This window comes from Cucurbita maxima, unplaced genomic scaffold, assembly GCF_002738345.1.
Source record: "Cucurbita maxima cultivar Rimu unplaced genomic scaffold, Cmax_1.0 Cma_Scf00016, whole genome shotgun sequence".
Lineage (NCBI taxonomy): Eukaryota > Viridiplantae > Streptophyta > Magnoliopsida > Cucurbitales > Cucurbitaceae > Cucurbita > Cucurbita maxima.
Window position 1 is genome coordinate 2,536,507 of NW_019272032.1, and position 13,164 is coordinate 2,549,670.

Here is a 13,164-nt window from a genome sequence, read left to right on the forward strand (position 1 = left end):
GCCTTCGAGGAGGCTTGATTCCTTTTTTTCTTTTTGGAGTTCTTTGTTCTACATTCGAGGATTTTCCAATCTATTGGCACGACTAGGGCATGACTCTGATACCACGTTAGACGAACACGACTCTCCACAATGGTATGATATTGTCCACTCTGAGCATAAGCTCTCATAACTTTGATTTGAGCTTCCCCAAAAGGCCTCATATCAATAGAGTTAGTATTCCTCACTTATAAACTCATGATCATTCCCTAAATTAGCCTGGGACTTTTATCATCCAATATACATAGAACAAACCACCATTTATAAGGGTGTGGAAACCTTCCCCTAGTAGACACGTTTTAAAACCTTCCCCTAGTTTAGAGTCATGCCCTAAATTTAATCGTGCCAATAGATTGGTAAATCCTCAAACATCGAACAAAAGAACTCCAAAAGAAAGCTTCCTCGAAGGCGTCGAGCCTGAATTAAGGGGAGGCGCACTTTGTTCGAAGAGAGGTGTTGGATGATGAAAGTCCCACTAATTTAGGGAATGATCATGGGCTTATAAGTGAGAATACTAACTCCATTGGTGAGAGCTTATGCTCAAAGTGAACAATATCATACAATTGTGGAGAGTATGTTCGTCTAACAGGATTTACACCAGACACATAATCCATGGCTCTAAGCTAGGAGGACCAGTAAAAGGAAAAAAAAGATTCTTTTCTTGCTTTTTTTATATTTGTATATATATATATATATTTATTGAGTCCACTTTTTTTACTTTGGAATCTGTTTGGCGGTGAAGAATTCTCATATTTTTACCACACTTTATTCCACTTATTATCACCAAAAAAAAAAAAAAAAAAATAAATAAATGAATATACTCTTTTGTTCTATTTTTCAAGAAAACTCCCATTTACCTCTCTTTATAATTACTCCAATTCCCCCTGCATTACTACCCATTTCCCAAGATGAGCGCCAAGGACAAGGACTGCGGCCACCACCACCACCACTACCAACAATTCCTCCGCCGCCTCGCCGCCGTCCTCCTCGCCTTGACCATCATCGTGGGCATTGTAATCTTCATCATATGGGCAGTCCTCCGCCCCTCCAAACCCCATTTCATCCTCCAAGACGTCACCGTTTTTAGCCTCAACGCCTCCACCTCCCCAAATCTCTTGTCTTTGAGTATGCAAGTCACAATCTCCTCGCGCAACCCCAACGACCGCATTGGCGTTTACTACCTCGAAATGGACGTTTATGGCGCTTACCGCGGCCAGCAACTCACCCTTCCCACACTCTTGCCTTCCACTTACCAAGGCCACCGTGACATCGTCGTTTGGTCCCCTTTTCTCTCCGGCGACGCCGTCCCCGTCGCGCCTGACGTCGCCGTGTCGTTACAGCAGGATAAAAACGTTGGGGCAGTTTTGTTCAATGTTAAAGTGGACGGGCAGGTTAAGTGGAAGGTGGGCACGTGGATTTCGGGCAGGTATCATTTGAATGTTAACTGCCCGGCGTTTATTAAATTTGGAAACGCTGATCATCATGCCATCGCTCTTGGCTCCGCCATGAAGTTCCAGATTGTTCAGAGCTGCCATGTTGAAGTTTGACCTTCTTTATTAATCCATATTATATTTATCCTTTTTTTCTTCTTTTCAAAAATTTCCAAGAAATTTATGTCATTAATTTATTTAATAAGCAAAAAAAAAAAAAAAAAAAACGGTAAGAAAGATCATCAAATGGGTTATCGGATACCTGTTTTGATCATAGTGTTAGATAAAAGTGTCCCACATTGGTTAATTTAGGGAATAATCATGAGTTTATAATCTAAAAATACACTTTCTCTTGATACGAGACCTTTTGAGGAAGCCTAAAGCAAAACTATAAGAGCTTATTTCAAAGTGGATAGTATCTAATCATTGTGGAGAGTCGTGTTTGTCTAACACAAAGTACCGATCTTTAACTTCAGACTTGTTTGAAATAAATTTTAAAGTTATGTTTTATTGTCAATAAATTAACTTTTTATAACAGCATGTCTTTCTACTCTAGTTCGAACACTGAAAAATGTATCATGCAACATTCATTCACGTCACTATTTATATCACCAATCTGGCTATGGGCTCAACCAAGGTGAGTATTGAGTGTCGTCTGTCTGCCTCCCTCTCACCTTCTCCTCGACGTGATGTTAGTGATATAACATCTATTACCAACGTCAAATAATCTAAAGTTCGTAATAATTTTAGAATCGTAAATTTTTTAGTTGGATACTCATGGGTTGTACTCGGTCATTTAAACATCCTTAATTTGGTCTTAATTTGGTCTTAATTTGGTCTTAATTTGGTCTTAATTTGGTCTTGTGGTTTAGGGTTGATGGGCTTGAATGGACGGTTGGTTGTGAGTTAGGATGATCCAGATCTTTTCACATGGGCTCCTTTTAAATTTGGGGTTGATGGGCTTGAATGGACGGTTGGTTGTGAGTTAGGATGATCCAGATCTTTTCACATGGGCTCCTTTTAAATTTGGGCTTGGGAGTGATGGTCCAATTAGACATAAAAGCCCACAATCCAGGCCCAATTTTGGTTGGGCCACACGACCGTAGAAATGAGAGTAGAGTAGAATGCATCGACTGCGAGTATATTGGGTGAAGGGGAGGCGTTACGTTACGTTACGCGCCAAATAATCGCCACTGGATTTGCTCAACAAAAGGCGCGCATCGCCGATTCGAACGTTTCTTTCGTTTACCTTTATTTCTAAATGTCAACCCGGCTGCGCTTTACCCTTAAAATTAATTCCGATAAAATTGAAATTAGAGACAAACTCCACAAATTAAATTAAATTAAATTAAATTAAATTAATAATCTTGGTTAATATAAATTCACATTTTGTGTATTTATTTATTTATTTAATTTAATAAGCGCTTCCCTCCACATCTATATCCGAACGAACCAAGTGTTCCCTCCTTCCTTTCAGCCTTCTCCCTTCTCCTTTGCTCTCTGAATCTCTCCCGCTTTCCTCCATTTTCTGAGCATCCAACACCCTCACAGATCTCTTCCCTTACCTTCTTCAAATTCTTCTTCAATTTCCATCGATTTCCCCCAATTCGCAACACTCAAGGAGCTCACTCGATCTTAACCTCTCCGTCTCTTCAACGCTGCTCCATGTCGGGTTCTCCTGCTCCCAACTCCTCTGGCCACCCGCCGGAGCAGATCATGCTCTCTCTTAAACGTCACCTCCCTTTCTCTTCTATCAAACCACCATTTGCATCTCCTGGGGACTATCACTGCTTTGCCCTCGACTCTCCACTCGCCGATCAACAACTTGACTCTATCGTAGTCAAATCTCCGGTCTGTTTCTTTTACATGCATGTTTTTGTTGGTTAATTATTTATCGCTCGTCACTCTCACTATTATTCTATGAGTTTCTGTTTGTGATTATAGTCTCAAATCCAAATCTGTCTGGTTAGTAGGTCTTTACGGCTTCTCAGGAATGGAAGTAGGTGAGATTAGTGAAAATAGTTAGTTTCACTGATTTCGTCATACTGAGCTTGAGACTGTGCCTTTTGAATACTGCGCCGAAAAGAACATGAATTTTAGCTCAATTTTGGTGTTACTTTAGTGAAGGAATTATGATGTTATCACCTTCAATTCGTGTCTTTCTTCTGTACCTTGTTAAGTGTATCGAGTATTTCAGTCTCCTTCCATTCTTGACCAGTGCATTTGTTGGTCACTATGACTTATTCTCTCTCGGAACTTCTTAATTTTCACCGACTAACTACTTTTCACTATATTGCACTTGGTCCTTTTGATCAGATCAGGTGAAATGCTAGGGATATAGATAGTTTGCGTTCTATTGATGGGTAAATAAAGAGTTGGTAGCTACAAAGTCAGAACCCTGGTCCTTATTGCAGATAGATGATACTTGTGAAATAGGTTTCATGATTATTTTTCTACAAAAAAAATGTTAAAGGTATAGTGAAGGATGTGTTTGTTCGACAGTAAGTTCTCAGTTCTAATTATAGTACATTATCTATGCCTGATATATACAAATGATAGTGGAAGGCAACTACGACGAGGGGTATGTTACCTTGCTTGATCTATTCATGTAGTATTATTGTGAGTTGACATATTCAATCTCGGGTATAACCAAAATGATTCTAGCTCAGTGGTCAAATAGGTCAGCAAAAAAGGCATTCCACTTTTTTTAGTTGTAGGTGCTCCAATTCTGTAAAGGGCTACATCTCCTGATCATCCTTGAAACTCCCCAGTTCATAATTTTTGTATTTTTAGGCTACTATCATATGTTATATACAATTATTCTGAGAAGTTAATTTAATTGCTGTTATGCATGGTTTGAATACCCCGTACTCTTGTACTTGTAATGGTGTATTCTTTCAAGAATATTTTTCATACATGTTATCTTGATTTCATAATCGAGATCTTGACGTTCGTGGAATGCTAGGGATGTGCATTGTTTGAATTCATGGATATCTCAAGCTACTACATGCTAATAAAAAAAGGATGGATGGTGTTTTATTTATTCAGTATTTTTTTTACTGAACTAGATTTTTCAGTTGAGGTTTATTGTCGTTTTTGAATGATTCCATCGTGAGGTCCTTGAATTTTTTTACCTTGTAAATAATTTGTTTCTTCAACCTTTGTTTCACGTCAATCATATTTCTAAAATCTCTCAAGTGTGGACAAAAATGAACCACCCTCCATGTTCATTGACAATTTTCTTTTTAGATAATTAATTCAAGTATAATCTTACTGCTTTGGGACATCCACCAAGACAATCAAATGGAAATGAAATCAGGGTGGATCTTGGACGTTCTGACTCACGATGGTACTAGAAGAGTTTAACACATGAAGGACATTTCCAAGTTGGCAGTAACACTCTTCCATATTCTAAGTGAAAAGATGGAAAACAAACTATCGAAATCAAAGAAAAATGAGCTAATGAGAACATAATAGAGAATTGGCCTAGGATAACAGAACAGACAAACACATCCTAATAATTTCTGTGAAATCTTTCAATGTGATATTTATATTTATCTTTTCAACTCTTCTTTATTTTTCTCTTGCTTCTTCCCCTTCTCCCCCTTTACGTCTAGGGATATTCTTCGTCTTTCTCAAAATTTTCAATCTGAAGAATATTTAGAGGTTGTTTTAAAATTGTTTTGAAAAGTAGGTTTTTTGTTTCTTAATTTTTTTTTTCTTTGTATAAACATGTTAATTTTTTTATGACTGCTTGAAAAAGTTTATCTTGTTCTTTCTTTTAGCGTGTTCTTCCAAATGATCCATTCCCCGAATAAGTTATTTGTTTCAAATTCATGAATCTGTCTTATCTGTTTTGGTACTTTTGCTAGTACCTCGATCACAGTTGTCAAAAAATGGTTTTGAAAACAAAATCAGAAAACTGTTTCAAACTAGTTTTCCGAACAATCCTATAGTATTTGAGAAAGATGTTTCAACTTCGATATTTGCGTGAATAGAAAAAGAGGGGAAATTAGGACTAATTATTGAAAGAATTGTAGTATATGCCCTTTTTAAAGACATTGTTCTCGATGTTCCTTTATATTTTTATGCTCCCATGGCAATCCAATTTTTTTTTAAACATTTGTCATTTTACCAAATATAACCTTAGTAGTAAACTAGATAGGTAGTGGTATTAACAGGTTGAATGACAAGTATGGGATGGCATTTTGAAAGTGTTTATTATTCTTGCAAATTGGGATAGTTTTGATATTATGATTTTTCTGAACATCTACAAAAAGTTCTTATGGAAGGGTTGGTCATGTAAAAACCGCTATTGGAGGACTTTTTGCATGCCTCAATCCTGATCATTCTCATTCATTAGGTTCTTACATTTCAAAGAAACGGAACTCTCAGCATGACCTAAATAATCATTACTGAGCTCAGCTACAAATTATCCTCCAATACATTGTTGAGGATTTTATTGCTTATTGATCATTCATTTAGAGATAAGTCTAAGATATTTTCTGCCCATACTTTCTTAGCTAGTCTTTGATGACTTGAGAGGAGGAGAGATTCTCAAGGTTTAAATAGTGCTCTTGTGGATCTTTGGGTTTTCATTTGTTTAAAAGCTTCCTCTTGGCTACTCGAACTAAAACCTTTAGTAAATCATTTCTTCCCTTGATCTAACACCACTTGGAGAGTGCTCTTATCAAAATCTTCGGATGTCATTTGTTTGAAAGGTTTGTCTGGGCTTTGGTTGGGAGGATGTGCTATAACCTATGAGGAAACTGGACCATGAATTATTATAGCTTGCAAGCAGTTATGAAGCCTAAGATTATGAAGGAAGGTGTGCCGCTGGTTGATAAAAGCCCACATGCTCTGGATTCAATGGATGCCATGGATATTTTAGACGACTTGCTTAGATAGGAGTTAGTTTAGGCTTAGCAGTATAACAACTTGCATCTGACATACCTCCATCAAGTCTTAATGGAACAACTGAGAATGAGATTCTATCCAATATATATCACAAGAATTAATTTTCTAGACTTATGGTCTGTGTGATAGGAGCTGTATTATTGTCTTTCTGGTCTTGAAAGTAATTAACCAAATAACTTTCTTTCCCCAGTTTGAAAGACAGCAGATTTTCTTTATTAATATAGCTCTCTGATAATAATCATTTTCTTTATTAAATTAGCCTTCTTAGTTTATGTAATGATACAATCGTTTGTTGCACATGTTGCTAAGTTTGTTTGAAATATTGGATCCTGTCTATCAGCAATTGAAGCGGAAGAGTGAGGCAGCAGATTATGAAGCTGAGTCAACTGATAGAGCAGCTGGTCCTAGATTTACTGAAGTAGTTAACAGTTCCCATCAAACACCTGTATCTGTAAAAGGAGGAAAGGGTAACAAATCAAGGCTAACCAAATGCAGTAGATCAGGGCCACAGACTCCCATGTCAAATGTTGGTTAGTAGTATATCATACATGTTGGTACCCTTGGTTTTGAGTCAAAATAATTGCCATATATGAAATACCTTCTCCCATTCTTGTTGAGTGAGGAAAGTGAAACCTCTTTCGCTAGTGAAAATACATAATTAGTTTATTTGAAAATTTTTCAACTTCTTCCCCCTTTTTGTTTCACAAAGCTAGCATATTAATGAGAAAATGTCTAAGTTTCAGGTTCACCTTATGCAAACAATCTTACTCCAGTTGGTCCATGCCGTTATGATAGTTCTCTTGGTAACTTGTTACTTCTGGTGACTTTGTTGGAACTGTCTTATGTTTCCTACTAGCGTACATTCCTAATTTTAGTAATTTTCATGTAGGTCTCTTGACAAAGAAGTTTATTAATCTGATCAAACAAGCGGAAGATGGTATTCTTGATCTAAATAAAGCAGCCGACACGTTGGAGGTAACTGTACTTCTAGAACATTATTAGCTTTTATTGTGAAGTTCAATAAGTTGACATTTTTGTGCTTTTAGGTACAAAAAAGACGAATATATGATATAACGAATGTCCTTGAAGGAATTGGTCTCATAGAAAAGAAACTTAAGAACAGAATTCAGTGGAAGTATGTATTATGCCATACATTCTTTGGAGGTTCATGGCTCATTATTAAATAGTATTGTCTTTCCTGTGAAGCTACTTATTACTTGAGTAACTGATTAATTAGGGGGCTTGACGTCTCAAGACCAGGGGATGTTGATGACAACTATGCTGGTCTACAGGTATGCAAAAACCGAACATTTTGACTATGTCCTTCGTTTCTGCTGCTACTCTTTGATCTCAATATGATTAGACTTGTATTCTATCAAAAGGAACAAAATTGAGTTTGTTGGGTGGAATTGCATGAAATTTGCAAGAAAGAAAGTATTTGATTGCATTTACATGTCCGTGTCATTGTTGTTTACTTCTTAATCTTTCGACATCACTTTGGGCTGTGCTGATTTGTCGACCATATTATTTTTTATTAACATGATGATGACCACTGTGTACATATTCTGTCGAGTGAGTCCATTTATGCCCTTCAGTTCACATTCTGTCTCAATCTTATTCTTGACGTTGGTAAGTTTCTCTTTGGTGAAAAATTTTGTTTCCTAGCTAATACTTGCACATTTTAATTTCAAGCTACCAGATTAAGCCTCAATCATAGTTACATGTGCAGGCGGAAGTAGAGAACCTTTCCATGGAGGAGAATGGATTAGATGAACAAATAAGGTTGTTAACTAGTCCTTAATTCAGTCTTGAAATTGAAAATTTTGTGCCCCTAATGTCATTCAGAGGCTTTTAATAATTGCAGAGAGATGCAGGAAAGATTAAGAGACCTCAGTGAAGAGGAGAACAACCAAAGGCAATAGTTTTCACCAAAATTCACCTCCTAACGTTATTATTACTTTTTTTTTTGTAATAAAGATGGGAATTTAAAAGTCGTATAATTTTATCTAATTGTTAGGTGGTTATTTGTAACCGAGGAAGACATCAAGGAGTTGCCGTGTTTCCAGGTTAGTTTATCCCAGAAGGAAGTGATAGGCAAAGAATTTGGATTTACAAATATTAAATGTAGCCCGTTTTGAACTGTTGTGTCTATATTTTGCATCTACCAGAATGAAACTCTTATAGCTATTAAAGCTCCCCATGGAACCACTTTAGAAGTTCCAGATCCTGATGAGGTAATTTAATCGTAGAAGATTTTTGGCAAAGGTACCTATTCATATAGTTTATCTTCCACTCACCTTTCCCATCATCTATCAGGCTGTTGACTACCCCCAAAGGAGGTATAGGATAGTCCTCAGAAGCACCATGGGCCCCATTGATGTTTACCTTGTCAGGTAACGTTTCTTTTTGTTGTTGAGGAATGTTTGACTCTGTAATCTGTGATGAAATATATACCACCATCTATGGCCATATTAATGAAACAGAACTAGGAATTGGAATTGCCTATTATTCACAATATCCCCTTTTCCTACTACCAATATCCTCGTCATTTTCCTACTACACCTAAAACTATATGCGCTCCATTTTCATTTTGCAGTCAGTTTGAAGAGAAGTTTGAGGAGATAAATGGTGTGGAAGTGTCCCCAAGCTTGCCGTCAAGTTCTGGGTTTAATGAAACACCTGCAGCAACGCTAATAACGGATGATACCAGGGGAAAGGAAATTGAAACACGGGAGCAAGATGTAAATAGAATGTGCTCTGATCTAAATGCTTCGCAGGACTTCGTGGGTGGAATTATGAAAATTGTCCCCTCGGCGGTAGATGTAAGTCTAATTTTTCAAGAAAATGATTGGGGACAAGGAAGGGAAGAGGGCTAGTACACCTTACCTATAAACAAAAGTTGGTTGATTGGGATAAGGACAAAATATAAGCACAAGCAACACGTTAGTTTCAAAGAATTGGTTGGTTCTATTTGAGAGGACTTTGTGTCTGAAAGCATGAAAAGTGTTCCATCAGTTGAAGTGAGTCTAGATTCTAGAAGATGTAGACAACAGAAATGAATAATTCTAGCAACAACAAATTAGTTTTTCTATAATATTTTCTGGAGCGAAATAATGAAATGAAGCATTTCAGATGGAGTAGGGTCGTTTAGTTATGAAACCAGGAATTATTTGATGGTCAGAGTGAGCTGTTTTCGTCAATTGTCATCCATTATTTAGCCGAGGGGATGAATGTTTTGCGTTCATTATATAGTTTATTTATAAATTAGAATACTTCTTTTTTAGGACACAATAATAATGTTGGCAAACATCTGATTTCTTTGTTTTTTATTCAGAGTGATGCTGATTACTGGCTCTTGTCTGATGCTGATGTTAGCATCACTGACATGTGGAGAACTGAATGTATCCTCTCAATTTAAATCCATCCAATTTTTTCCCTTATTATTTCAAGTGATACTGCATACCTTGACCCTCATGTAGCTGGCGTTGAGTGGAATGAACTGAGTACATTTCATGAAGATTACAGTATTGACAATGTCAGCACACCCCAAACCCAGAATCCACCTTCCAATAATTCACCTGATGCTCCTTCTGCTAATCCTTCTAGCAGTTAAAACTGTAAAGAGGATTCATTAAGATAAATTCGATGATCAATGCTACGACCAAGCAAGCACTTGTATGATGTATGATCCTCCCGATTCTTCCTTAGGGCCAGGAACTGGAACCTATGATCTCGGATCCTGGAGAAGCTCCTCTGCCCAAATGCTAGAGTGGAAACCGATGGGAAGGGCGCTCGTGTACAGTTTATTATTAGAAATGTATAGTAAATAAGTCATTTTTGTATTGCACAATTCTTTGTTTCATGGTAAGAATACCAGGACATTCATTTAAGTCACAATTCACACGTCTCATGTGCAAAGCTGTAACCCCCCACCTCACGAGTTGAATTATATTCCCAGTTTCTGGTATCTACAAATACTTTTTAATGGATCATTTAAGTTCCTAAGTTTGAGAAATAGTCTAATTTTCAATTGATTAGCTCTGCAGGTCATTTGGTGTAAAGTTTCCAGTCTTAAACTGCTTTTTCAACAGAGCACAAAGCCGGAACCATTAGCTATGATTCAAAGAATGGCTACTGAAACTCATCAGTATAAGCCAGACATTTGGTTGAAGCCTGGAACAGGAAAAGCTTAGCTAAATTTGGTAATCTTCCTTGAACTGCTACATTTTTATGCTTAGATTTTGGATGATTCAAATATTTATGATAAAAAAACTATCCTTTTATGCTTGGGTTGCTGTGAATTAGTTTGAACAGAATCGTAATATAATAATAAATTGAATTCTTATTTATATATGTTTTTGTTTCAATATACTTCTAATCCGTACAAAACGCCGGCGTGCTTCTCCGGCCCATCCTTTCCGAAGTACACATCCCTCATCTTCTGAAAGGCATGCCATGTTAGCAGGCTATCAGAACCAGCCTGGTGGCACTTTCCCACCGCCCTGTCCACCGCTAGAGTCTTAGCCACACGCTCCAACCCACCGTAGAGGCTATCACAGAACCGCATCATGTGCTTGACATCATAAACCTTGTTCCCAAAGAAAGCCTTGAGAATCTTCAAGAACTCGTCGAGGCGGCTAGGAAGCTTCCGGCGAGTGAGGATCTTGACCAAGTAGCCGAAGTCATAGGCACTATGGAAGGTGACCCAACTGACAGAGGGATTACAGAGCAGACCGGATGACATGAGCAACTCGGAGAATCGTGCCGAGTCAACCCCGTGAGCTCTGTTGCGTTCGAAGTCGATGCCCTGGCGTTTCAAGAGGTCGATGGAATCAGGCGCGTGGAGGTCACGGGTAACGTCGAAATCCCTGAAATTAAACTCCCAAATGAACCGTTTGTCGGTACCGAGAGTAGGAAGGTTGCCGTCGGCGTCGGAGAGGGTGAGACCGACTTGGATTAGGTTGAGAGCGTCGACGTTGGACTTGAGGAGAAGGTAATGATCGGAGGGGCGAGATGGGTGGAAGGCAGGGCGGACGACGACGCCGGGAAACTCAGTGTCCATGGAAATGAAAGGGTAGCGATCAACAAGGTGGTTGATGAGACGGAATTCGTGGTGGAGATTGAAGTCCCAGACCTCGCGGACATGGATGGGGGAAGAGAGATGCTGGATTAACATTTTGGGAATGGAAGATCGGGGAACCGAAAGTGGGGTTATAAAGGAGGGATTGAGGTGAGGTGAGGTGAGGGGGTTATGGCGAAGAAAAAGACGGTGTAGTGGGAAAGAGGTGTAAGTTTCAGGGGAAGTGTTCAATTCAATGTTCTTCATGGATTTAAACACACAAACCCATAGGAATCAGTCTACCTTCTTCCCACCTGGGATTTTGATTTCTTTATCTTTCCCTTTTACACGTTTTTCTTGTTCTTTCTCACCTATCCTATCCTTTAGCCGTCTTGGCTGCGCAATACATATCCTATTCTTCTTACACTGCTTTGGGTCAAGCGTCAAAATGAGGTGATTTGAACTGCCTCTGCCTCTGCCTCTGCCTCTGCCTCTGCCTCTGCCTCCCTAAGTCAAGTCAATGGCTCTTAGTCTTCCCCAATCCGCACGCCACTCAGCCATTCTTCATGCCACCATTGACCTTCCTTCCACTCTATTTGTTGCCTTATATAAAATGATGCAAGACTTCCTTGAACTCCATTTCGTGTTTATGACTTTGTAGTTGAGTTGTTATCGTTGAAATACAATAAAGTGAAGCAGAATTCTTTTCTTTTTTCTAGTCCGGCATACGGTTGACATTTTTGGTATGTCCTATTCCCGATCACTTCTAACTGAAACGAAATTCTTTGACTTTTTTTCTAGTTATGATAACGTTCTGGTTCTAGTATGCCTGTTGGTTGACATTTTTGGCGTGTCCTATTCCGATCACTTCCAAGTGAAACAATTTTTTTTCCTTTTTTTCTAGTCATGATAACACTCTGATTTTAGTATACCAACTATGCCAGTTAGTTGACATTTTTAGCGTGTGTCTTATTCGGATCACTTCTAAGTGAAACAATTTTGTTTTTTTTCCAGTCACCATAACGTTCTGGTTCTAGTATGCATTTTGGTTGACATTTTTGGTGTGTGTCTCATTCCGATCATTTCTAAGTGAAATGAATTTTTTTTCTTTTTTTCTAGTCATGATAACGTTATGGTTCTATATGTCTATTGGTTGACATTTTTGGTGTATCCTATTCTCGATTACTTCTAAGTGAAACAAAATTCTTTTCATTTTTTTCTAGTCATGATAACGCTCGGGTTCTAGTATGTCTGTTGGTTAACATTTTTGGTGTGTTCTATTCCGACCACTTCTAAGTGAAACGAAATTCTTTTCCTTTTTTTCTAGTCATGATAATGTTTTGGTTTTAGTATATCTATTGGTTGACATTTTTGGTGTGTGTCTTATTCTGATCACTTCTAAGTGAAACGAAATTCTTTTCTTTTTTTTCTAGTCACGATCCAATTCCAACCACTTCTAAGTGAAACGGAATTCTTTTTTTTTTTTTTAGTCATGATAACGTTCCGGTTCTAGTATGTCTGTTGGTTGACATTTTTAGCACGTCCTGTTCTAACACTTCCCTCCATATGGGATGTAGTACTCCTCTACATCCAATTGAACATCCTCTTCCACCTGCTCAAAAGCATTTGATACCATTTTTTTTTTTTTTTTTTTTTTTGTAGGTTTTTTCTTTACACTCAATTTTTGTAATGTAAGAATGATTTTTTCATATTCAAATAATA

The 13,164-nt window shown here is 37.9% G+C and overlaps 3 protein-coding genes across 4 annotated transcripts; 2 read left to right on the plus strand and 1 right to left on the minus strand.

The window, feature by feature from the left end:
* Positions 1-920: 920 nt before the first annotated feature.
* On the plus strand, positions 921-1,654 carry LOC111490773 (NDR1/HIN1-like protein 1). Its single transcript, XM_023139376.1, has 2 exons — positions 921-1,584; positions 1,622-1,654. Exon 1 carries the CDS (start codon positions 945-947, stop codon positions 1,581-1,583), a length of 639 nt encoding a protein of 212 aa, XP_022995144.1. The 5' UTR covers positions 921-944; the 3' UTR covers position 1,584; positions 1,622-1,654.
* A 1,242-nt stretch (positions 1,655-2,896) lies between these two features.
* LOC111490733 (transcription factor E2FB-like) lies at positions 2,897-10,375 on the plus strand. 2 transcript variants are annotated; one of them, XM_023139312.1, is made up of 14 exons: positions 2,897-3,317; positions 6,724-6,913; positions 7,127-7,186; positions 7,273-7,358; positions 7,430-7,518; positions 7,621-7,675; positions 8,101-8,165; positions 8,248-8,298; positions 8,401-8,449; positions 8,552-8,617; positions 8,700-8,776; positions 8,980-9,205; positions 9,718-9,784; positions 9,863-10,375. In XM_023139312.1, exons 1-14 carry the CDS (start codon positions 3,132-3,134, stop codon positions 9,994-9,996), a joined length of 1,401 nt encoding a protein of 466 aa, XP_022995080.1. In that variant the 5' UTR covers positions 2,897-3,131; the 3' UTR covers positions 9,997-10,375. The 2 variants fall into 2 exon arrangements, with proteins under 2 accessions (XP_022995080.1, XP_022995081.1); XM_023139313.1 differs by having other exon boundaries at positions 8,113-8,165.
* Positions 10,376-10,640: 265 nt separating this feature from the next.
* Positions 10,641-12,028, minus strand: LOC111490755 (probable CCR4-associated factor 1 homolog 11). Its single transcript, XM_023139346.1, has 2 exons — positions 11,946-12,028; positions 10,641-11,915 (listed from the first exon to the last, which is right to left on the minus strand). The coding sequence occupies exon 2, from the start codon at positions 11,707-11,709 to the stop codon at positions 10,747-10,749; it is 963 nt and encodes a 320-aa protein (XP_022995114.1). The 5' UTR covers positions 11,710-11,915; positions 11,946-12,028; the 3' UTR covers positions 10,641-10,746.
* Between the last annotated feature and the right edge of the window lie 1,136 nt (positions 12,029-13,164).